The sequence below is a fragment of the Balaenoptera borealis genome (assembly GCF_965194805.1).
Source record: "Balaenoptera borealis genome assembly, chromosome: 6".
Classification (NCBI taxonomy): Eukaryota; Metazoa; Chordata; class Mammalia; order Artiodactyla; family Balaenopteridae; genus Balaenoptera; species Balaenoptera borealis.
In genome coordinates this window covers 129,234,403-129,256,991 of record NC_138863.1, presented here as the reverse complement: position 1 = coordinate 129,256,991, position 22,589 = coordinate 129,234,403, and the positions used below count along the sequence as shown (strand labels likewise).

Below are 22,589 nucleotides of genomic sequence, written 5' to 3'. Positions count from 1 at the left end.
GCGATTAGCAGGGTTGCAGGATAGAAGATCAGTAAATAAAAGTCTATTGTAGGCAAATAAAGAAAACATTTCTGCATTAAAAAAAGTCAACTCTGTGTCTTTATACATATACATATGCAATCAGAAATTGAAATTTTAAAATACCATTTATGGTACCCTCCCCCTAAAATCAAAATAGTAAGGAATAAATTTGACCCAAAGATATGGATAACTTACAGACAAAAAACTATAAAATACTGCTGAGAGAAATTTTAAAAGACCTAAAATAATGGAGGAGCACGCTGTGTTCATGGGTTGGACGGCTCAGTATTGTTGGTTCGTTGGTTTTCCCCAAACTAACCTATTGATCCAACCCCTTCCCAATCAGAATTTCTGTAGAAATTGACAAGCTGATTATAAAATTCATGTGGAAATGAAGAGTACCTACAATAGTCAAGACAGCTTTGAAAATGAGGAGCAGAGTTGGAGGACTGCCACTATTTAACTTCAAATCTCATTTTAAAGATGCAGTTATCAAGGCAGTGTGGGATTATTGTAATGAGCGGGAAATGTATCGTGGAGCAGAATAGGATAGGAAGTCCAAAAACGTACCCACAAATACCAATACAATGAGTGTGGAAAAATGAAACTTGATTCCTCCCTCACGATTTGTGGCGCATAATTTACAAAAGTGCAAAGACAATTTATTGGAGAAAAGATAGTCTTTTCAACAAATGGTTTTGAACAATTGGACAACCATATGGTAAACAGTGAACTTAAATTCTTATCTTGCACCATTAATATCCAAAATTAAACCAAATACTTCATCTACTTCTCCCTGGGCCAAGTAGCCATTCTTCTGTTCAGATCTGGTTTAAAGCATGGACTGTGCCACAAACCCAGTGATCCATCCAAAAACAAGGACTGCAGCCTAAATTCCAAATACCATAGACTGAAATCTTCAGCCTTGCCTAAGGGAACACCTCGATCTTTGAACTTGAATTCTTATCTTGCATCATATCCAAAATTAGCTCATAAATCTAAAACCTACAACTAAAAACTTCTAGAAGAAAACATGAGAGAAAACTTTTGTGACCTTAGGTCAGACGAAGATTTTTAGATAGAACTCCAAAAGCACAATCCAGTAAAGAAAAATAGGATAAATTGGACTTTAAAAAAATTGTGAACTTCTCTTTGAAAGACACTGTTAAGAGATGGAAAGCACATGCCACAGACTGGGAAAGCATATTTGCCATCATATATCTGACTCAGGTCTTATATCCAAAATCATTATAAATAAATAGCTTTCAAAACTCAGTAATCAGAAAAAGAAGTTTGTTGTCAGGCTTGCCATGTTTACATATAGACTAATTGACTCCTTAGATGAAATGTTGATTTGTAGCAAGGGTGGGCAGGCTGTTTCTGCAAAAGGCCGGATAGTAATAAATATTTTAGGCCAGCCACATACAGTGTGTGTTGTATATCCTCCTTTCATGGTTTTCGTTTGTTTGTTGGTTTTACAACCCTTAAAAAATGCAAAACCCATTCTCAGCTCACTGGCCTTTCAAAAACAGGTCATAGGCCAGACATGGCCCATCTGTAAGTGCTAGTCTTCCAGCCCCTGATTTAGACTGTACATCTCCTCTCTGGCATTTGGGCAGCTTGTATAAAAGGAGGTAGGTAGGGAATTACGTGATTTTGAGTTCAGGCCTGAATGATTCTTCCAGACTGATTTAATGATTGACTTGACAGATGTATGTAGGCTGAGAGGTGTACATTGAATAAATGAGCAGCACACCCAAAGCCTATATTTAATAATTTAAAAATATTTACGAGTGAAGCTATTTCAGTTCTCTTTGGTGACCTCTTTTGCAGTCCGTGTGACCGTCCTCGTGTCATCGAGTCTCTGAGGGGAATAGAGGTGGTTGATGTCGCTGCCGGTGGCGCCCACAGCGCCTGTGTCACTGCAGCCGGGGACCTCTACACGTGGGGCAAAGGCCGGTATGGCCGCCTGGGGCACAGTGACAGTGAGGACCAGTTGAAGCCGAAGCTGGTGAGGAGGGGCTGTGCTCGGGAGGCCTGGAGGGGCGGCTTGCCGTTGTCGCTGTGCTTTTTAAAAATCCGCAGTATTTCCTGTTCCAGATTCTTTTTAGTTTCAGAGTTAACAGTGGTTTTTTTGGTGGGAATAGAAACCACCTTGATATATATTTCATGGGGCGTTTAAACAGGATAGTGTTTGAAATACCCTTTTATCTACACTAGTAAATATTACTTGGCATCTAGCTAGAGGCTTTGTCTTCTAGGAGGTCCACTGTGATTTAGGTGAGGCTGTAGGGTGAGCGGCAGGACTGAGCACTGGACCCTGGGACCTGCCTCCTACAGCTGAGATGCTCAGAGTTCACATATGCAAGGGTGTCTTCTGTCTTGGCCTGCAGGACCATTAAGATTCCCTGTTCTCTGTAAAGAATTAAGACAGGCGCCCTCACCCCCCCACCCCAAATCCCAGCACGTGAGCCCCTCCGGGGAGAGCCTCCTTTCTGTTGCGGTCGGACGTCCTCAGTGCCCCTCTCTCTGCAGGTGGAGGTGCTGCAGGGCCACCGTGTGGTCGACGTCGCCTGTGGCAGTGGGGACGCCCAGACCCTCTGCCTCACGGAGGACGACACCGTCTGGTCCTGGGGGGACGGGGACTACGGCAAGCTGGGCAGAGGGGGCAGCGACGGCTGCAAGGCGCCCGTGAAGGTACCCTGCCTGCCGCCGCCTGCGTCTCAGGAGTAGCCTAACTTCATCTGTAGCTTCTTTGCAAAACACGTGATGGGTCACTGGGTGAAAAGGGATTTAAAGACCCAGAGGGATGGAGATAGTTTAAGTGCTGTTTCGTGCTCTCTTGGGAATGTCTGTGGTCAGCGGGGCATCACGCAGCCTGTGATTTTATTTAGCGTGCGGACCTGTTTGAGGAGAAGGACGACGACTTGTTCACGCTCTTCGGTTCACAGAGGTCTATAGCTATGCACTGCACTAGTACTTGCTGAAAGGCTGCATCTGGCTTAGCCAGAGGCTGCTAGATGGACATCCTGTGAGAAGCCAAGAGAAGAGGCTCCGCCTGAGCCGAGTGGCTCTGGGCAGTTTATCGACGTGTGTGATCACGACTGTATTTTGCCTTTGTGAGCAGGGAGTTGGCAGAGGTTAAGTTCGTCGGTGTGTTTAGGTCACATGCTGACTACCTAGCGGCCTGCGGGACGAGAACACAGCAGGGCTGCTCAGCTGAGGGGACGTGCTGTGGACTTGGGAGTGTAGGTGTCGTGAAAGAGAGCCAGAAGTTCTCTCTGCTTGGCATCCTCTCTTGTCGGGGCTCTGAGACTGCACGTGCCGAGTAGAGGCCCACGTGGTGCGTGGGCGGCCTGGGGAGGGGGTGGGGAGCCACTGGAGGCCGTCAGAATAGGAGCCTGAGCGGGCACTGCCGAGCTGTTCTTCTCAGAGCCGTGCTGCCCAGTGAAGTAGCCGCTGGCCACGCATAACTACTTAAGTTTTACCTTAAATCAGTTACGAATGAGTAACGTTACAGTTCACTCCCTCGCTTGCGCTGCCCACATTTCACGTGCTCAGGAGCTGCATGTGCTTCCACGCTGGGCCGTGTGGGCACAGCAAGCTTCCACTACCACGTGGAGTGGTATTGGCGGGTGCCGGCTAGAGCCAGGGCCTGATGATGAAGACGTCACCTGAGGCACCTGCACCTCTGTGCCATGAGGCCGGCTGCAAGGAGACACCCCTCTTCTTTAGGGCCTCCTTGGCAGGTGCTGCTGGGAAACCTGGGACTCGAGGCTGCCTTCTTGTCCTTATCCCCACTTGCTCTTTTGCCTCACAGGTATACAGTATTTTAACCACATTACAGGTTACATATGGTTTCCACATTTATGAAAAAATTGTTGTGGGCTTCTGTATGCCAAGAAGGCATTAGACAAAGGCTTTGCACCTTGCAGGATTGAGATGTCGAGCGTTGGGGGTGTTGGGGGGTGGAGGCCATGACTGCTGTCATTGTGATGGGGGTAGGGTGAGGAGAAAACTAAGAGAATTAGGGAGTAATTAATTTAAATTTAAGTTTGAGAACTTGAGTCTGGAAACAGTCACAGGTAATAAGGAGCATAGTTTGCTAGGTGAGGAAAGATGTCAGCTAGGTAAATGAACCCCAACAAGACCTCTGGGTGCTGGCTGTGAAGGGTCTGGACCCTTGAGCATGCAGGGCTGGAAGTGGGTTCCAATACTGACCTGATCAGTGTCGTGTTTAATTGGGATAACCTGGGCAGATGGATTGCTAGTGTCTGAAGGTCAGAACCCTGGTTGTCTTGGCCATCCGTCCCCTGTTACCTGCTTCTTCCTTGTGGGCCTGTGCATCTGAGAGGGCTGGAGGGCAGATGTGAAGTGCAGGGCTTGCTGGAGAATGGGGCCACCACATCACAAAGAGAAATGGAGTTGGGAGAGTGAATGCTGGGGAAAGCGATCATAGACCTTCAACAGTGGCGTGTTCATTTCCAGTGATATGCGGCAGGTCTCATGGGTGGTGGCACAGGCCCCTGGCCGCCTGTGGCCCGTGTGCCCTCAGAGCCAGGTGTCCTGCTCCTTCTGAGAACACTTGGTTATGTGGAGTAGGATTTTAAGTTGTAATAAATATTTGACATAGGAGTAAGGGTTTTCAGAGTTCTTTATTAGAGTCAGTTCAGTCTCTATATGGGTGCAGCCATCAGCAAAACCCTTGATTGGATCAGTCTAATTGAACCTTTTCCCTTTTAGATCGATTCTCTGACAGGCCTTGGAGTGGTTAAAGTGGAATGTGGATCCCAGTTTTCTGTCGCCCTGACCAAATCTGGTGCTGTCTATACTTGGTATGCAAGATTCTATTTATTTAAGTCCACCAAATCCAGATTGTTAATTAGAAGTTACTTTAATTGCCTTTTTGTAGATTGAAATGTAATTTCTGTGACAGGCCGTGGTTTGTGTCTTGCAGTATGGTGTTTGCTCCAGGAGGGTGGCGCAGGGTGGTAAACGAGATGGCTTTGCACTCATAAGTTCCTTGTTTCCTTGTGTGCAGGGGCAAAGGTGATTATCACAGGCTGGGCCATGGATCTGACGACCATGTTAGAAGACCTCGGCAGGTCCAAGGGCTGCAGGGGAAGAAAGTCATTGCCATTGCCACTGGCTCCCTGCACTGTGTGTGCTGCACTGAGGACGGTAGGTGGGAGGCCCAACCTTGTAACTTGGAGGCGTTTGATCTGAGAGGCCGGCTCAGGGATAGTATGCGCAGCTCTAAGGTGGAGGGGGGATGGGGAGAGTCATACTATATTCTGAAAATACACCTGTGGTTTTGGCCCGCATCGTCTTCAGCCCCTGGTGTTAACACCGGTGAACATGTTGTTTTGTGGCTAACAGAGCAGGCCTGATACAGCTGTTTTTAGAAACACTCGCTTGCAAGGTTGGCCTTCGGCTGGCTTCTGGAAGCCTGGATTTCAGGAGGGCTCCCAGCAGCCCTAATTGAAAGAGGCTTTGTTAGAATGTTTGCAGAGTGTGGTCTCTGCTGAAACCTGCTTCCTTCTGGGGGTCTGGAACTTGGGTATGTGCCAGGCAGAGGTGCCTGCCTGACCTGCCCCAGTCAGAACCCTGGCACCGAGTCTCTTATGTCCCTGCTGGACAGCACATCACAGGTGGCCACAACTTGTTACTGCAGGAACTAAGTGCATCTGTGTCACTCCACTGGGAGGGGACCCTTGGAAGCTCGCTCCTGGTTTTCTCTGGACTTCACCCATGTGCCTTTTCCCTTTGCTGATTTTGCTTTGTGTCCTTTCACTGTAATGAATTATAGCTCTGAGTATGATATATGCTGAGTCCTGGAGTTCTCCTAGTGAATCATCAAAACTGAGGGTGGTCTTGGGAACCCCAAGACAATGGCAAAAGGGAATTACAGATGGAATTAAGATTGCCAAATCAGCTGACTTTACAGTATGGGAATATTCTGAATTATTAGGTGAGCCTAGTAAAATCTCACACACCATTCAGTGGAGAAAAGGAGGCAGAAGATCAGTGAGAGAGATGTGATGGAAGAAGGGGAAGGAGAGATTTTCCAGTTACGAGAGAGTCTCAACTTGCCATCGCTGGCGTTGAAGGTGGAGTGAAGGGGCCAGGGAGTATGGGTGGCTGCTGGAAGACTGCCATTCCCCAAATTTTGCTCCGTTTAAAAGGCTTCGGTGAATTATATGAACATGTGCCCTTTAATTAGCTTCAATGAATTTCATATATGAATACGCAACTTCTGTGGCTTGTGGTGGGACTGATGTAGTTCTTGATGAAGAAATTACAACACACTTTTATTTCCTTTATTATAATTTAAAAAATTTTGAAACATATAACACACTTAGAGAACAGTTGGAAGTATAGTACAAAGAACTTTTTCTTTTTCCATGTGAGAGATAGGTGATGCCGTGGTGCCCCATTACCCTGAACAAGTGTGTATTTCCTACAGTGATGGGCCCTGTGCTACATAATCACACCATGGCCTTCAGTGAGAAAATACATACAGTCGTCACTCCACCTGACCTCCCTCTCTCTCCCCTCACAACACGGGCTCCATCAGCTGTGCTGCTCTTATCTCTATTCTGAGACAACCCTCAGTCACCCCTCAGGGTCATCCTTGTCAGTCTTCCTCAGTCTTCTTGGACTTTCTGGACCTTGACACTTCTGACACTGGTTACAGGCTGGTTATTTTGTAGAACATTTCTCAATTTGAGTTTGGTGTTTCCTCAGTAGATTCAGGTTGCACATCTTTGATCTTAATTTATCCTGCATTCCTAATTCATTCTCAGTTCATCAGGTGACATGCATGTTCTCTTTGTCCCATTACTAATGGTGTTAATATCAGTCACTTGATAAAGGTGGTGTAGCCAGCCTGTTCCACTGTGAACATCCTTTGCAACTAACAAGTATTTGGGAGGGTGTTTGAAACTATATAAATATTCCTTTTTCACTGAACATTTTATTTATTCTCATCAGAGATTTAAATTTTTGTTGGTTTGTTTTCATCTTGTCAGACTCATGGTTTCCTAATTTATTTAATGAGTTACATATAAGCTGTTGCTTTTCCTTACCTTGATGCTCAAATTGTGCCCTGTTTGGCTGGCTTCATCTCCTGAAGTTCCCACCCCGTCATTCATTGAGTACTTCCTTGCTTTCTGGCACAAAAAGACCTTCTATCCTCGTCTTGACTCTCCATGTTTCAAGCTTAGAATTGTCTGTTTCCCCAAGGAGCCCTGGTGCCTTTAGAGGAAAATGGTGCTTGAAAGACAAGGTCAGGTCTGTAGGTGTGCTCATCGCCAACGGGATGTCACTGCTCCCAGGCCTTCTTAGTGGACAGAGCTAGGGAATATATGTGTAAATAATACACAAAATTACATTTGTGTTTATTTCTGTATGTATATATGTACATTGAATACCACTTGTTCACACCAGTACCCCAAGGTACTGGACCACAGGTTCATTCTAGTTTTCTCTCTTTGCATACTCGTTACTCCTTTCTCTTTCGGTAAGAAACCTGGGTCCCCTTACTGAGTAAGTAAGTGATTCACTTACTCTTCCTGTAGTGGCTGGTGTCCTGTCGTTGCCTTTGCCTTCTCCCCTGCGTGGATCCTCACCTCACTTGGGCTGTGACTGCGCACTCTGGACCGTGTCCCCACATGGGTATACGGCTCCCTGCTTTGGCTGACTTCCCACACCTGGCTACCCTCTGTGTGGAAGTCCTTGTCTCTCGTGCACTCCGATTCCCTGCACCCGGCTGCGCCTCTGCAGAGAGGCTCTCTTCCCCTTGCTTGCACTCTGACACCTACCCAGTGGCTTTAGGACTGGGTTCTCCAGAGCAGGAAGGGGAAGGACACAAGCACACTGCCCTTGATCATGCGGGCCTTGCACTTTGCACAGTGGTGCTTATGGCTCCACGGCACCCTGAGGAGTCTTGGTGAATTTGCAAGGCTTGTGATGTTTCTAGAGAACTAAACTCATTTCTGTTCTAGTCACCACCTTACCCATACAGTGGTGTTTCATGGTTGGGATCTAGTATGGTGTGCTGAAAAATATGATTCTCATCAGTGAGATATGAATGAGAGATTCATATCTCATGTTTAGGATATGAATAACCATTGGAAGAACAACATGTTCCTTAAAAACATGGATTTTGTTTAGTTAAAAACTGACTTTCTCTTCCTTTGACATACAAAATCAATTTGGATTGTAAGTATTTACCATCTGTTTTGATGTTACTTGTTCTGATTAAGAACTGCTCCAGTTACATGCTTAGTCCTGTGAACAGACACAGTTGGAAAAACCGTGTTAGCCAGCAGGGGCTGTCAGGGGTCCTGGGAAGCCTGCTACCTCTTTGAGTATCTAGATCACATAAGGTTAACATTGCACAGATGACCGCCGACACCCAGCTGGAGGGCAGCGAGGACTGTATGTGTGGGAAGATGGTGGTGGTTGTGCATTCATTGGTCCTAGTATACAAGTCCTTGTTCTAAATCTACTGCGTTAGGTGAAGTTTATACGTGGGGCGACAATGATGAGGGACAGCTGGGAGATGGAACAACAAATGCCATCCAGAGGCCTCGGCTGGTAGCTGCCCTTCAGGGCAAGAAGGTCAACCGTGTGGCCTGTGGCTCAGCACACACTCTCGCCTGGTCAACGAGCAAGCCCGCCAGTGCCGGGAAGCTCCCTGCACAGGTCAGTGGCGGTTGGGCGAGTGGGCCAGCAGGCATGCAGGTTGTGACAAAGTTACGGCCTGTGTATTGATTATGCGTGTGCAAGCGTGTGCACACTTCGTTTTCCCCTTATACATTTACAGAGGTGCTCTACAGAAAATAATTTATAATTATTGGTAATGGTAAGAACAGTATTTTTAAGAACGTTAATTATTCACACCAGTCGACATTCTGTGTGTTATCAGTGTGTCACCTTTATTCAAAATTTTATAAACGATACAAAACCATTCTGGTAGTTCAGGCTGCATGTTTTCTGTAGTAAATATATTTCTATATGCTAATTTTCTTAGCATTCTCCTTGGTTTACGTTTCTTGGCTCAGGCAAAATGGCCAGAATATTATTTTAGAAACAGCAAGATTTTTTAAACCAAACTCAGAAGTCATAGTGCTTCTCTGTTTTCAAGAACAGTATTTTCAGAATCCATCTACTATACTATGGCTTATCTGTGCGTTTGACACCTAAGTTGACTTAACGCAGTTTCCATGTTTCAGGTCCCCATGGAGTACAATCATTTGCAGGAAATCCCAATCATAGCACTGCGGAACCGGCTGCTGCTGTTGCATCACATCTCAGAGCTCTTTTGCCCCTGCATCCCCATGTTTGACCTGGAGGGCTCTCTCGATGAAACTGGACTCGGGCCTTCTGTGGGCTTTGGCACTCTGCGAGGAGTTCTGATATCCCAGGGAAAGGTACTGCTCTGGTAGCAATTTTTACTGTAGGTGATATTGGTATCTTCAGTAAGTTTTATCCAACAAAATTTCCTAAATTAGGAATATATTGAATACAGCTCATTCAGCAGATGTTCACTGAGCACCTACTATGTGCCAGGCTCTGTCTTGGGTACTTAGAATGCATCAAAACAGACAAAAATCTTTTCTCTTTTGGAGCTTAAGTTAAAAATGAATAGTGTGCTGCTGCCTTTTCCCCCTGTAATCTCTGTTTCCCACCTCCCCAGAACGGGGTTGGCAGAACTAAGCTTCCATTCTTGCAGTGCTCTCTGCTGTCCTGGCCTTGAGGCTTTGTGGCAAATCCCTACCGACAGCAGGAAGGAAAAATAATGGGATAATTTCTTCCCCAGGGATGTCCAACAGAGGGACCCAGATGTTACAGATCGCTTAGATAGAAGTTCGGTACCAGGATATGTAGAAATTCCTGGCCGAAGGGTAGTTTAACAGTCTCTGAAAAGAATCATGAATGAAGGCTTCTGAAAGTCAAGAGAGAGAAATTTTGACCCATTGACATTTGTAATAATTTGAGCTTTCTAGAACGGAATGCCTGAAGTCATCAAGTTTCTGGCAAGCAGCTTGACAGGATGTCCGTGAAGAAGCTCAATTGTTGTATGGTAGGGGGAATATTTGTATAGGGAAAAAAAGCACAGAGGTCAAATTGAGGAATCCTAGTCCTGAAGAGGCTGAGTCTGTGACATATATTGTTATCCAAGGTTATGGTCTATTCTTAATGATAATAAAATTTAGATGTTTTGGAGTACTGTCCAAACAGATCTTTTTTCAGGATTAGCTTTATTTCCTCAACTACCTAGCCGAAGGAGACTGGTGCACACGTTTTATTTTTGTGTGTGGCTTAGAGACAGGTAGACAGTGATGAGGACTGTGGTAATGGTAAGAGCTCTCTGATGACCCGGAGCGGGAAAAATTGTGGGCAGGTAAAATCAATATGAGACTTGACTTCAACCATTTTTCAATAATAAAAATGGCAAATTTGATTACTTTCACCGTTTTTTTAACCCCTCAAAGCGGAGGTGATAATAAGCAGTAAAAGGGAGAAAGCCTCTCCTTGTAGGGAGAAAGCAAAGCGAGAGGTAGCACGTGTCTCGCGCCGAGTGTGTGAGCGTCCTGCAGGCTGGGAGCGCGGGGCGGGGACGCCGAGGGAGGCTGAAAGGCACCCTCAGCCGCGGGGGCCTCGGCCTCTATGCTGGTCCTCGTTGGAAAGGACCGCCTCTGCTGGAAGTTCTAGGGAGTGGGTTTCGCGGGTGACTGTGGAGAGCTGTTACCAGGGCCCAGAAGAGAGCGAGCCACAGGAGGGCGGGGCTCGGCGGGGCGCTCCGTGGGGAAGGGAGCGCATGCCTGGAGCAGGGCCGAGCAGCGGGGACGGCGGTGGTCCTCGGGGTGGCGGGCGTGCAGGAATGCGTGGGGAGCGGCCTGCCTCTGCAGTCGCCTCTGTGGTGCGGGGGGTGTGTCTGCGGGCCCCCCGTGTGATGGCAGCACCTCTGCCCTTCCCGTCTTCACAGGTCGGAGCTCTCAGGCTCTGACCTAAGAGTGGGTGCGGACCTTGCTGTCGGCACCTCGTGGCCCGCCCTCCGCTCCTCCCCCAGCCACCCTGTCTCCAGAAGAGAGCTCGGTCGTCCACTTGGCAGGGACCTGGGGCTGCCACTGGTCCTGGCTCCCGCGGGTGTCTGGACTCTCCTCCCGTCCTCACGCACGCGCACGCGCCCACACGTTCCCCGCGCCCAGGCCCACATGGGCATGCCTCTCCCTGGGTGAAGTTGGGGCCTGCTCCCTTTGCTCGCCGTCTTCACCCTGGGTTTTCCAGGTTTCTTTCAGGGCACCATGCCGATGAGTTCCCTCCCTCACTGGTTTCCCCATCCCCATCCCAACCCTGGCCCGCTCCCCGGCCCTGCTGCGGCTTTGTGGCTGGTGTCTCTGTTGGGATAGCAATACTGTATAATTAGTGCCTCAGTCCTGCCACTAGTGAACTTGCAGTTTGGCTGGGAAACCTCAGTTTTCTGTTTAACCCTCAGAGCCTGGCCTGAGACCTGGGTTGGAGCGGGTGGTCCCCAGGCTCTGGCCCTCGCTCCTCTCTGTGCAGTGCGTGCCGGGTGCCTCATGCCTCCAGATGGCAGGCAGGGGCTGCTAATAAGCACTGGCCCTGCTGGCTGCCTGAGCCTCTGCGTGGGCTTGCGTGTTGATGCCAGGCTACCGCCCTGGGCCACCTCATGACCGACAAAGGGAGTTTTGTGATGTGAAATATCTGTGGGTAATACTTTCTATATCACATTCTAAATTTTGTCTGTCGTGTTTTAGGAGGCGGCTTTCCGAAAAGTAGTACAAGCAACTATGGTGCGAGATCGCCAGCATGGTCCCGTGGTGGAGTTGAACCGGATCCAGGTAACAAGTGGAGATGGCTTTCTGTTCTTAGATATGATAGCTTTGTGGTTGTGAGTCATGTCCCCTCAGCCGGGGGCAAGTACTTGTAGAAAACCTTCTCTCATGCCCTTGCTTTAGAGAGCAAGGTGCCACATGCTGAGATGTCCAGTGCTGAGACCGCCAGGTGGGAATGTTAGTGGTTTTCTTTATAACAGAAAGAAGAAGGGCTTACTTCAGATAACCCAGAAGCACAGATCCAGATAAGCAAAAGAGGAAAAGTAAAAATGACCCATATTTCCGCCACATAGTGATAACTACTGCTAACATTTGGGGGATGTGTATCTGTTTGTTGTAACCTGAACTGGATGACTCTCTTTTGTAACTTGCTGTCTGTTCCTCTTAATGCATTGTAAGCACCTCCCTGTCCCATGCTGTGGGGCCGTGGGATTGTTTACGCCAGCCAGCTGCCCACGTTGATTTCTGTGCTGGGGGCTAGAAGGCTATGCCTGCTTTTCTAGGGTGCAGCAGGGCCAGTTGGTGTGGCTCCAGCTATGTGTGTGTCTTCAGTCAGCCCCTTGGGTTAGGTTTTGAGAGGCAGAGCAGGTTCCCTGTTCCCGCCAGCCTCAGACCTTCCCCGGCTCTGATGGCTGCTTACTGTGCCAGTTTAATAGGCCAGAATCACTTATACTAAGACTGTGTCACAGTAGTATCGAAGAAATGAAAAGTAGACCGTCTCTGAATTTGTACTGCTGCCAAATGTATATAAGCTTCGAGTTAAAAGAATTAATTAAAACCAGAGGAAGCCCAGCACTGCTGATGGCGTGTGTGCACTTGACATTTCCCATGCAAGTGAAGTCGGCTGCACTTGACATTTACTGCGCAAGTGAAGTCGGCCCCACCTCTTGGAGCAAGAGCAGAGCCTGAAGAACAAATGCTTTGTTCCTGAACCTTAGTGTTAACACATGATTTTTACCCTGATGTTGGTTATATGACTAGACTTTCTTCCAGAGCTGTTCTTGGGGGCATTTTTAATTAAGACATCAAACTCTTTTCCTTTGTTGGGGAACACATGTGACCATGCTGATGGAAGTGGTTCCTTCACCGACGTCATAGTGTTTAATGTGAAGCTGGAGGTCAGTCAGCCAGTTCCACAAACAAATGGGCTGTTTAATTAGGTTCATAAAAAAGCTTTTATTTCCCCACCTTGGAGGATCATTTTGGTTTGCTCTACATTATTAGGGCTTAAATACTCAAGTTCATAAGTGAGGAAAGCTGATCATCTAATTCAGACAGTTGGGTGTTCCTGGATTGCAGGCCTGCCTCAGCTGTGCACAGGCACCACCTTGGGGCCAGTGGCCCAGTGTGGGTGTCCAAGCCCAGGGGCCTTGGCACCAGGGAACCTGGCTAACCTGGAGTCCACACCAGGCACACTTTTCAGTCACTGTGTGCTCGATGCCTCTTCTTTTCTCATCTTGGCATCCCCAGCACAGTGAGTTATGAAAATGCTCGGTGCGTGTCTGAAAGAATAGGTAAGGAGACAAACAAATTTATATTATACATTTTTAAAAAGGTGTATAAACAACCTTCAGCACAGCGTGCAATGCTCATTGATGTCACAGGGGCCACTCCGGGCCACCCAACGGTCCTCAGGCGCCACAGCCAGGTTCCCTTCAGTTCAGGGTTTCACACACACTCTTGAAATTGGGAAGGTCCTCCACAAAGATGGAGATAAAGTAGAGCAGAGTGGTGGTGGGGAGGCATTCTGTGACTCCAGGTTGAACGCAGACACCAGCAGTGACCCAGAAAGGTGGTGTGGGCATCCTCTTCCCTGTGCTGTCCCAAGGCTGCGGCCTTCTCTTGTGGGGATGCCCTTGGAGACATTTTCTTACTGTCTGTCAGAAGTTCTATAGAGACACTAAAAGTAGGCCATGTTCTTGGAGGGTTTCTCTGTGTTTGAATTTGATTTAGTTTTGTAACAGGATCTAAAAATCTGTGTACATTAAAAACTTTAAATGTATTGCAGATAATGCTTGCTCATTTCTGAAAATTTAGAAAATTCTAATTAAAAACCATTAAAACCACCTATATTCCTGCTGTCCAGAGGTGTCAGGTACACAGCCCTGTCCCTGCAGTGTCCTGGCTGTGTTCACAGAGCCATGTTCCTTCACGGCCGCTGAGAGCATCCGTCTGTGATAACTGGCACTGTAAACGGAGGTGATGTGACCTTTCGAGTGGGCGGCAGGTCTGTGTCTCACCCCTCACGTAGGAACACATCCTTCCTGCCTTCTGTAGCTCACTCTCCCCTGGGGCATTGTGTGCCTTAGAGAGCTGCTGTTAAGGTCAAATGAAATGACATATGAGAACGTGCAGCTGAATGTGTGGTGCACAGGAAGACTCACTCCACAGGAAACTATTATTATTACTGTCATTGATCTTATATTTTTAGTCTTGAGAATGGTAATTTATGCAGTGAGAAGAATTAGCTGTTAAACTCAACCTAGAACTCACGAAGAAGTTAAGGATGGTGAGAGTTTAGCCAGAAGAGTCAAGTGAAAGTACATTCTCACATCATTTTTTCCTTAACTTCTCATTTTGCAGTCATTTCAGACTGAGCTTCTTGGGTGATTCTGAAGCACAGCCTAGGCTGCAAGCTGCAGGGTTACTGAGGCCACACGGAGTGAGGGCTTGAGGGCCATTGTTATGGTCTGTTGGGGAATCTTAGCTTACGATGAGAAGTACAGGTGGGACAAGTGATCATACTTGGAGACACAGTGACCCCAAGAGTTGAGCAGGGTCTGTGCGGGTGAGGAAAGGAGGGGAGGAAGGTTCTGTCCTGGCCCAGATATTCCAGGCCAGTTTTGGTCTCGGAGCCCCGTGGTGTGACCCTGCCAGGGCTGACGGTCTGCTTGGAGGGCACTTTCGGGGCTCCTGGCCTCTCCTTCACGGAGACCGCGGGCAAGGTTGCAAAGTGTGAGGACGGCCCAGGCTCAGCTCCTGCCGCCGGGCTGCTCACGGTCCCTCCTGTGGTCTGTGGTCTCTGGTCTCGTCAGGGCGTGCTTGCGTAGCCACCCCCTCCTGCCGTGCTGCGTGTGCTGGCGAGCGCGCCCTGGCCCTGCGAGCACAGCTGTCCGGCAGGCAGCCTGCATCAGGGAGGGAAAGAGAGGAGCTCAGCGCTGGTCTTCGGGGTCCTCAGCAGGTGTGGGTGCGGAGGCGAGGACAGGGGTTAGTCCTGGGAGGTCCAGCAGCCCTTCCTGCTCGCACAGGCGTGCTCGGGGGGTGCTACTTGAGCTTGCTGGGCGCTCACAGTGGCCTGAGGTTGTAGGGGCCGTGCCACTCATCTGGGTGCTGCTTGCTGTCTGTAGGGTCTCCTCCTGCCCCCAGCCCCCGCCAGTGAGCAGGACAGGACGGGCGAGGGTAACGGGAGGGGTGACTGGCCGCAGGGCCCTGCTTCGGATGCAGGGGTTCCAGGGCCGGGCAGCTGCTGAAGATGGCACCTGCATGCTTTCTGCTGCGGCCCCGGTTCTGTATGTTCTCTCTCTCTCTCTAGGTCAAGCGTTCAAGGAGTAAAGGTGGCCTAGCGGGCCCCGATGGGACCAAGTCTGTCTTTGGGCAGATGTGCGCTAAGATGAGCTCCTTTAGTCCTGACAGCCTCCTCCTCCCACACCGTGTCTGGAAGGTCAAGTTTGTGGGTGAGAGCGCGCGTGCGCCGAGGGGCGGTGGTGTGAAGGGTGGTGCGAGGAGACACGAGCGGCCCCCAGCCGCCCCGCGGGGGGCTCGGATGCAGTGACCGTGAGCTGCCGACCCTCCTTTGCCCCCAGGTGAATCTGTGGATGACTGTGGTGGTGGCTACAGCGAGTCCATTGCTGAGATCTGTGAAGAGCTGCAGAACGGACTCACCCCGCTTCTGATCGTGACGCCCAACGGGAGGGACGAGTCGGGGGCCAACCGCGACTGCTACCTGTTCAGCCCGGCGGCCAGGGCGCCCGTGCACACCAACATGTTCCGCTTCTTGGGTGGGCCTCTTGTGTGGGTGCAGTGCTGCAGCTGCTCAGCTGTGCGTGCCCTGTTAGCTTAGTGGCTGCTGTGTCTTGGGAGCGCTGTAGCTGTTTCAAATACCTCCTGTTAGCTTTCTCAGCGTGCAGCTGCAGGGACATGCAGAGCCGGACCCTTAGCAGCTGAGTGCTGAGGACCGGAAGGTGCCTTGGCGCTCAGAGGATCTGAGATAGCATGCGTCTGCATCTGAAACTTGGGATCAGATCTTAGGATGTCTTGATATCCGGCCAGGCCACCTGTTCATTGAGGGTCTGCCCTTTAACTCGCGGCACTGCCTGCACCTCTTCAGGCACTGCGACCACCTCCTTGAGAAGCTCTAGCTGTTGGCTTTGCCGCCAAAGGATTGGCCACTGTGGCTACAGCTGTTGGTGGAAAGAGCAGAAGAGTTATAGACTTCACCCATAGGAACAGAAGGGAGCAATGAATTCAGAGGAGGATGTAAGGTTTTAAGGACAGACCTAAGTCTCTGTGAATTGGGGCAATTACGTTGGTTTAGAAGGCACTGAGGCCCCAGTGAAGAGCTAGTCTCCGCTGTGTTGTTGAATGGACTGCATGTTCTGTCATCCGTTCCAAGCGTCTCCTGTCTCTTGTGCTTCGAACGAGCAGGTGTGTTACTGGGTATTGCCATCCGGACTGGGAGTCCTCTGAGTCTGAACCTTGCCGAGCCCGTCTGGAAGCAGCTGGCTGGGATGAGCCTCACCATTGCAGACCTCAGCGAGGTAACGAGAGGACGGAGAGATGTGACACCTTGTGTGCCCAGCACAGAGCGTGGGGGGGTCCCCTGGGGTCTGGTTAAGAGGCACAGGCTGTCCCGAGGCGCCGACATACTCGCAGGCGGTCAGGCTGCTGGCTGTCGGCCGCCGTCTAGTAGCAGAGTCGGGGTATGGACACAAGGCCAGTCCGCTTCTAGAGCTTGATGCACCGGCTGCTTGCGGGCTTTGCCACTTGTACGGTCTCGTCAGATGAGAAAGCCCTCTGTCTTTGCTGTGGCACCGCTGAGCCCGTGGGCAGCTGGGGGAGGTTGAGGCTCCCGGGGCCCTCCAGGTGTGGTTCCCTTGGTGCCGTGCGTGAGGTTGGGGCTCGCCTGTGAGCAGTGCCGGTTGCGCTCTCAGTGAGTGGCTTTGAAGACTTCCCTGTCACACGCTCTGTCTTCAGCTCCTCGGGTAAAGTGCTTCCCCGCTGCCCCTCTTTTAGTTCCCGGCACGCGCAGTGCACTGGGAGCCTTGCCGTACGCCCCAGGCGGATCGAGGCCTCGCGCGACTGCGTGTCGGGTGTGAACCGGGGCCTGGGGTGCGGGAACAACCCCGACCCAACAGAGGGGCTCCCTTCTCCCCTTGAAAGGTCGATAAAGATTTTATCCCTGGGCTCATGTACATCCGTGACAATGAAGCCACCTCGGAGGAGTTTGAGGCCATGAGCCTTCCCTTCACGGTGCCAAGCGCCAGCGGCCAGGACATCCAGCTGAGCTCCAAGTACACACACATCACCCTGGACAACCGCGCCGAGTACGTCCGGCTCGCAATGAACTACAGGTACGTGGTCGTCTGCCCTCCGGTATTTCAACTCAATAAATAGCAAAGGTAGCAGAAAACGGTTTGCTTGGGTGGCTGCTTTTTTTCCACAAGTAAAATTTAATGGACTTGGCTCCACTGTGATCAGGGTCGGAGTGCTTCTTATTCTCACCCGAGATTCCTGGCTCTGACCAGAATACCAAGGTGAGGAGAATCCCCCTGTTTGGGGACTGTCCCAGCAGAGGTCGCAGGCCTCTGTGTGCCACCTCGCCTGGGGCAGGGCTGTGTTTGGGGCGTCTCCACCCCTGGCTTGGCCCTCGCGCCACCTGACCTCCGCCTGACGTCCCTCAGCGTGCTCCTCCGGAGCCTTTTCCTCCAGAAGCACCTGGCTGGGTGTTGGGATGAGGCCCCGGCGTCAGCTGGGCTCTGCTTGCTGGGCTCTGCCTGAGGCCGGTCCTGGCGAGTGTCCTGTGCCGTCCACCCGTGTTCCCTTCTGTCTCGTGCCCTAACTCGCCGTCACCAGGGCCTTGGACGCGGCATCTGCTTTCGGAAGGTTCTTACCGGGGGTGCTGTGAGGCCTGCTCGCTGCCTCTGCTTGTCGGGCTCTGGCTCCTTCCTGGGAAGCAGGGAGGGGCTGAGAATTGTGTGTTGGAACGTGTATAGCCGTAGCTAGATTTTGAGGTAGCGTTCTGTGTGCCAGTGAGATGGCCCCAGTCCGTGAGAAGCTCTGAGACTCTGTGTCTGCAAAGCACATGCCTGGCTCATCTGTGTGGTGAGGCTTGGTTGGTGTGAGCAGAACGAGATCTACATCGCCGGAGATGGAAGTGCAGAGTGGGTGTTTTCTTTCAGGCTCCACGAATTTGACGAGCAGGTGGCTGCTGTTCGGGAGGGGATGGCCCGAGTCGTGCCTGTCCCCCTTCTTTCTCTCTTCACCGGCTATGAACTCGAGACAATGGTATGCCCGCCGCCGCGCGCTGCCGCCCTGCAATGCCTTCTCGTGGTCATCCGCTGAGTCAGTGCCGCCGGCTCACCTCTCAGTTAAATCTTGCACTTGGAGGTCTGAGATACGCTTGGGCCTTTCGGGTGAAGTAGGACGTGTCAGGGAGCGAGTAGTCCCCGCCTCCCCCGCCCAGCCCTGGCCCGCACACGGCGGGCCACAGGGCCTGTCCTCCCACCCGTCCCCTCGGGCCTCCCACGCCTGAGCCTCCCCACACCAGCCGGGGAGAAAGGAGTGGTGGACCCCGTGCTGACGCAAAGCGTGTCCCTCCACAGGTGTGCGGCAGCCCAGACATCCCCCTGCATCTCCTGAAGTCGGTGGCGACGTACAAGGGGGTGGAGCCTTCCGCGCCCCTGATCCAGTGGTTCTGGGAGGTGATGGAGTCCTTCTCCAACACCGAGCGCTCCCTCTTCCTTCGCTTCGTGTGGGGCCGCACAAGGCTGCCCAGGACCATCGCCGACTTCCGGGGCAGAGACTTCGTCGTCCAGGTGCGGCTCCAACACCCTCCGCGGCGTCAGCTGAGGGTCGTGTTCCTCGCACGCGGCCCTGCCCCAGCTGGGAAGGCGAGCAGGTCTCTCCTGTTAGGTGGTTTTCCTTCCCTCTGGAAACAGAAATGAAAAACACGTAACCTCTTTGGTTTGACAGCTCAGAATTCTATGACTGCAGGTCTTGGGTACCACTGCCTACTTCTAAAAAGTTTATCTGGCCACCACCAGGATACACTGCTGTTATGTCAGCGTACCCTAGATCGTTGGGCACACACATCACTTATAGCATTTATTTGATTCTCTGGTTGAATTAGGTGAATCACTGAGTAATGCTGCTTACTGAGAAAAATGAGCGCCCATCGGATTGAGAACCAGAGTTTTGCTTTGAGTTCTGACTCTGCGGTCCGTGGTCAGAGACGGGCTCTGTCTACCTGCCAGGCCCTGGGGGTGAAATGACCTGACTCCCCACTGCCTACTCAGTTGACTTTGCCAGTCGCGGTGCTGAGGGGTGGAGTTTACCGCAGACAGACAGGTTGGAAGTGTCCACTCTCCCGCGTGTTTGGGGGGTTCGGGGGCGGCTCCTTGCCCAGTGCAGCCTGTGCTGGGCCTCTGGCCAGGGTTACAGAAGTCGTCACCCCTCAGGGTGATCTCTGAGAGCATGTGTAGTTTTCCTCTCAGAAAGTAGGTAATTTGTGGGGTTTGTCCACAGTTCTGGCTGGCTTCCTAGTATCTTAATCTGTTGTGGCTGAAAGCGGGCTGATAGATTCAGGGTGAGCTTCCCCACATGGGTGATGGCTAAGCCCGTGCCATTGCACCGGACCCTGTGTCAGTGGGTCTGGAGTCCCACCTTGTTGACCGGGGGTGGGTGGAGCCATCTGACTCTCTTCACAGCATTGGTTTGTAAAAAGCAGTTGTCACAGTAACCAGTGGCTATTTTTTTATTGGAAGTCCTGGGAAATAATCAGTTGCTCCTTTTTATTTCTGAAATTGGCTAGATTTTGTGTTTTCTGATATTTTGTTATTTTTAGCCAACAAAATACGATGCTTTATGTGAATGAGAGTCAAGAGTCTAATGAACATAACAAAATAGATTGCAGTTTTACCTGTCCTTGTACGTAGTCTCTGATGATTTAACATTTTTCATTAACAGGTATTGGATAAATACAACCCTCCTGACCACTTCCTTCCTGAATCCTACACCTGCTTCTTTTTGTTGAAGTTGCCCCGGTATTCCTGTAAGCAGGTGCTAGAGGAGAAGCTGAAATACGCCATCCACTTTTGCAAGTCCATAGACACAGACGATTATGCTCGCATAGCCCTCACGGGAGAGCCGGCTGCGGACGACAGCAGTGACGACTCAGAGAACGAGGACGTGGATTCATTTGCGTCAGACTCTACACAGGATTATTTAACAGGACACTGAGGTGGAGAAATGCCATCCATCACAAGACACCACGAGACTGAGCAGGGAGGCAGAGTGCTGCAGTTCAGACTGCAGGGCGTGACGTGTGCCATGAGAAGGGTTAGCCCTCTAACGTGCGGGAGAATGATCAGACAGTCAGCCTCGCACGTGGAGACTTAACAGGGGCTTCTTACCCACAATGCTGCATTACATGTAGGACTTCTGCGTTTACTAAAGTGTGTAAACGTTTAATATAAATACTGAATTGCAGCATCCCAAAAAATGAATAAAAAGCCTTTTTCCTTGTGGGTGCAATAGATTTTTTTTCCCCTTCCTTTTAAGTGTTGTGCATTGCCTTGATTGTACATTGGAAATACTGTGTAACAATTAAATCGTATTATAAATATTTCAATTAATTTTACTCGGAATTTATTAAAAGCTTTTTGAACATTAAATGATCAGTATTACTTGAATGCATCCAGAGGTTATTTAAACCAAAACCAAAACAAAAAGGCCATCAGCCCCCCTTTCCTCCCCAGGTGCACATTCTAGCGTATGCGGTGTGTAACTTGAATCGAGGCCTTTCTGCGAGCAGTATCAGAACTTCTATCATGGAAAGTACTATATATAATGTTTGTGTCATGTATATGCCTAAATTTTAATTCCCTATAAATAATAAAACATCTGTCTCAAAATTGTAAGCTGAACTTTCTTATGTGGTTAGACTAGCACTGGTGGATGTGCTACCACCCAAAAATAGATTAGTGTTTGATACAGCATTAGTTAAAGCCATTCCAGTCTAGTTAGACTTTTTTGGTTTCAAAACCAAACTCACTGCAGTGACAAAGGGAGTGGTCCTCAGGAGACTGGAAGGGCTCCAGGGGAGCAGCTCGGGTCAGGAGCCTTCAGCGTCCCTCCCCGTCCTCCACGCCGTCTGCCTCTGCAGCCTTGGTTCCTTCCTGTCCCATGGGCCTGGGGGCAGGGCAGTGTCTCTGGTCCAGTCGGCCATGGAGTAGGATTTGAGCTGCTTGTTCCAGGATCACGTGTGTGGTAGGCTCTGCAAAGTGAAGGACTGAGACCGTAGGAGGGAGATTGGCCGGCAGGCCTAGTGCAGTGGAACTTGGGGTAAACAGTATCAGATGGAGGCAAGCGGTAGGTATTTCATGTGGGAGACTGTTTCTTTCCTCGGGGACTCAATGTGTCGCATTAAAAGATCCAAAGAGAAATTTTTTCTGGGAAATTTTCATGACCAAATTGGTGAATGTTCAGATTAGCCCTTTTTTCAGCTTGTTGCAAAATTTCCATAAGCTGTGAGGTGTTTTTTTAATCACCATCCCTTTTGTTGTTAGTCAGCTTTGGCTGCATAACAAACTACCCCCAAAGTCGGTGGCACACAAGAAGCATTTATTTCTCTCTTTGTGCATCTGGGTTGGCCAGTTCTGGCTGCGTGGCTCTGGACTGTGGGTTGGGTAGGGCTCTGCTTCACATGCCCTTCTGACGACCCAGGGCAGGAGAGCAAGTGAGAACAGGTGCAGCCTGCGCTCAGGCCTGTATTGTCCCCTCCACTCTCAGGATCAACAGGCTGGCAAAGGTACCGCCTCTACAAACAGCATTCTCAAAGTCCTGTTCCAGGAACCTGGAGGTTCCTGAGGCCCTTTCAAGGTGTCCATGAAGTCCTCCCTTTTCCAACCACATATCTGCATAAGGCCAAATATTTTTCATATCCTTCAATCAAAACATATGGTTGTCCCTTGATATCTGCAGGAGATTGGTTCCAGGACCCCCAAGGCTACCAAACTCTGAATGCTGAAGTCCCTTATGTAAAATAGTGTAGCATTTGCATATAACCCATAGACATCCTCCCATAAATACTTTTATAAATTTATTTATTTATTTATTTATTTTTGGCTGCGTTGGGTCTTCGTTGTTGTGCGTGGGCTTTCTCTAGTTGCGGTGAGCGGGGGCTACTCTTCGTTGTGGTGCGTGGGCTGCTCATTATGGTGGCTTCTATTGTTGCAGAGCACAGGTGGGCTCTAGGCACGTGGGCTTCAGTAGTTGTGGCTCACGGGCTCTAGAGCGCAGGGTCAGTAGTTGTGGCGCACGGGCTTAGTTGCTCTGCAGCATGTGGCAATCTTCCCGGACCAGGGCTCGACCGTGTCCCCTGCATTGGCAGGCGGATTCCTAACCACTGCGTCACCAGGGAAACCCCCTCCTATATACTTTAAATCAGCCCTAGATTACTTATAATACCTAATGCAATGTAAA

The 22,589-nt window shown here is 50.1% G+C and overlaps 1 protein-coding gene across 8 annotated transcripts in view; it reads left to right on the top strand.

The window, feature by feature from the left end:
• HERC2 (HECT and RLD domain containing E3 ubiquitin protein ligase 2) overlaps positions 1-21,019 on the top strand; it is a 224,880-nt gene extending 203,861 nt beyond the window's left edge. For all 8 annotated transcript variants that reach the window (XM_082395462.1, XM_082395465.1, XM_082395464.1 and 5 more), the window contains 14 exons: positions 1,855-2,032; positions 2,557-2,718; positions 4,765-4,856; positions 5,063-5,202; positions 8,543-8,730; positions 9,261-9,458; positions 11,811-11,894; positions 15,421-15,562; positions 15,692-15,886; positions 16,533-16,645; positions 17,268-17,458; positions 18,287-18,392; positions 18,710-18,922; positions 20,073-21,019. In XM_082395462.1, coding sequence (XP_082251588.1) covers positions 1,855-2,032; positions 2,557-2,718; positions 4,765-4,856; positions 5,063-5,202; positions 8,543-8,730; positions 9,261-9,458; positions 11,811-11,894; positions 15,421-15,562; positions 15,692-15,886; positions 16,533-16,645; positions 17,268-17,458; positions 18,287-18,392; positions 18,710-18,922; positions 20,073-20,345 — 2,275 coding nt within the window. In that variant the 3' untranslated portion in view covers positions 20,346-21,019. The remainder of the gene's footprint in view (positions 1-1,854; positions 2,033-2,556; positions 2,719-4,764; positions 4,857-5,062; positions 5,203-8,542; positions 8,731-9,260; positions 9,459-11,810; positions 11,895-15,420; positions 15,563-15,691; positions 15,887-16,532; positions 16,646-17,267; positions 17,459-18,286; positions 18,393-18,709; positions 18,923-20,072) is intronic.
• The last annotated feature ends 1,570 nt before the right edge of the window (positions 21,020-22,589 follow it).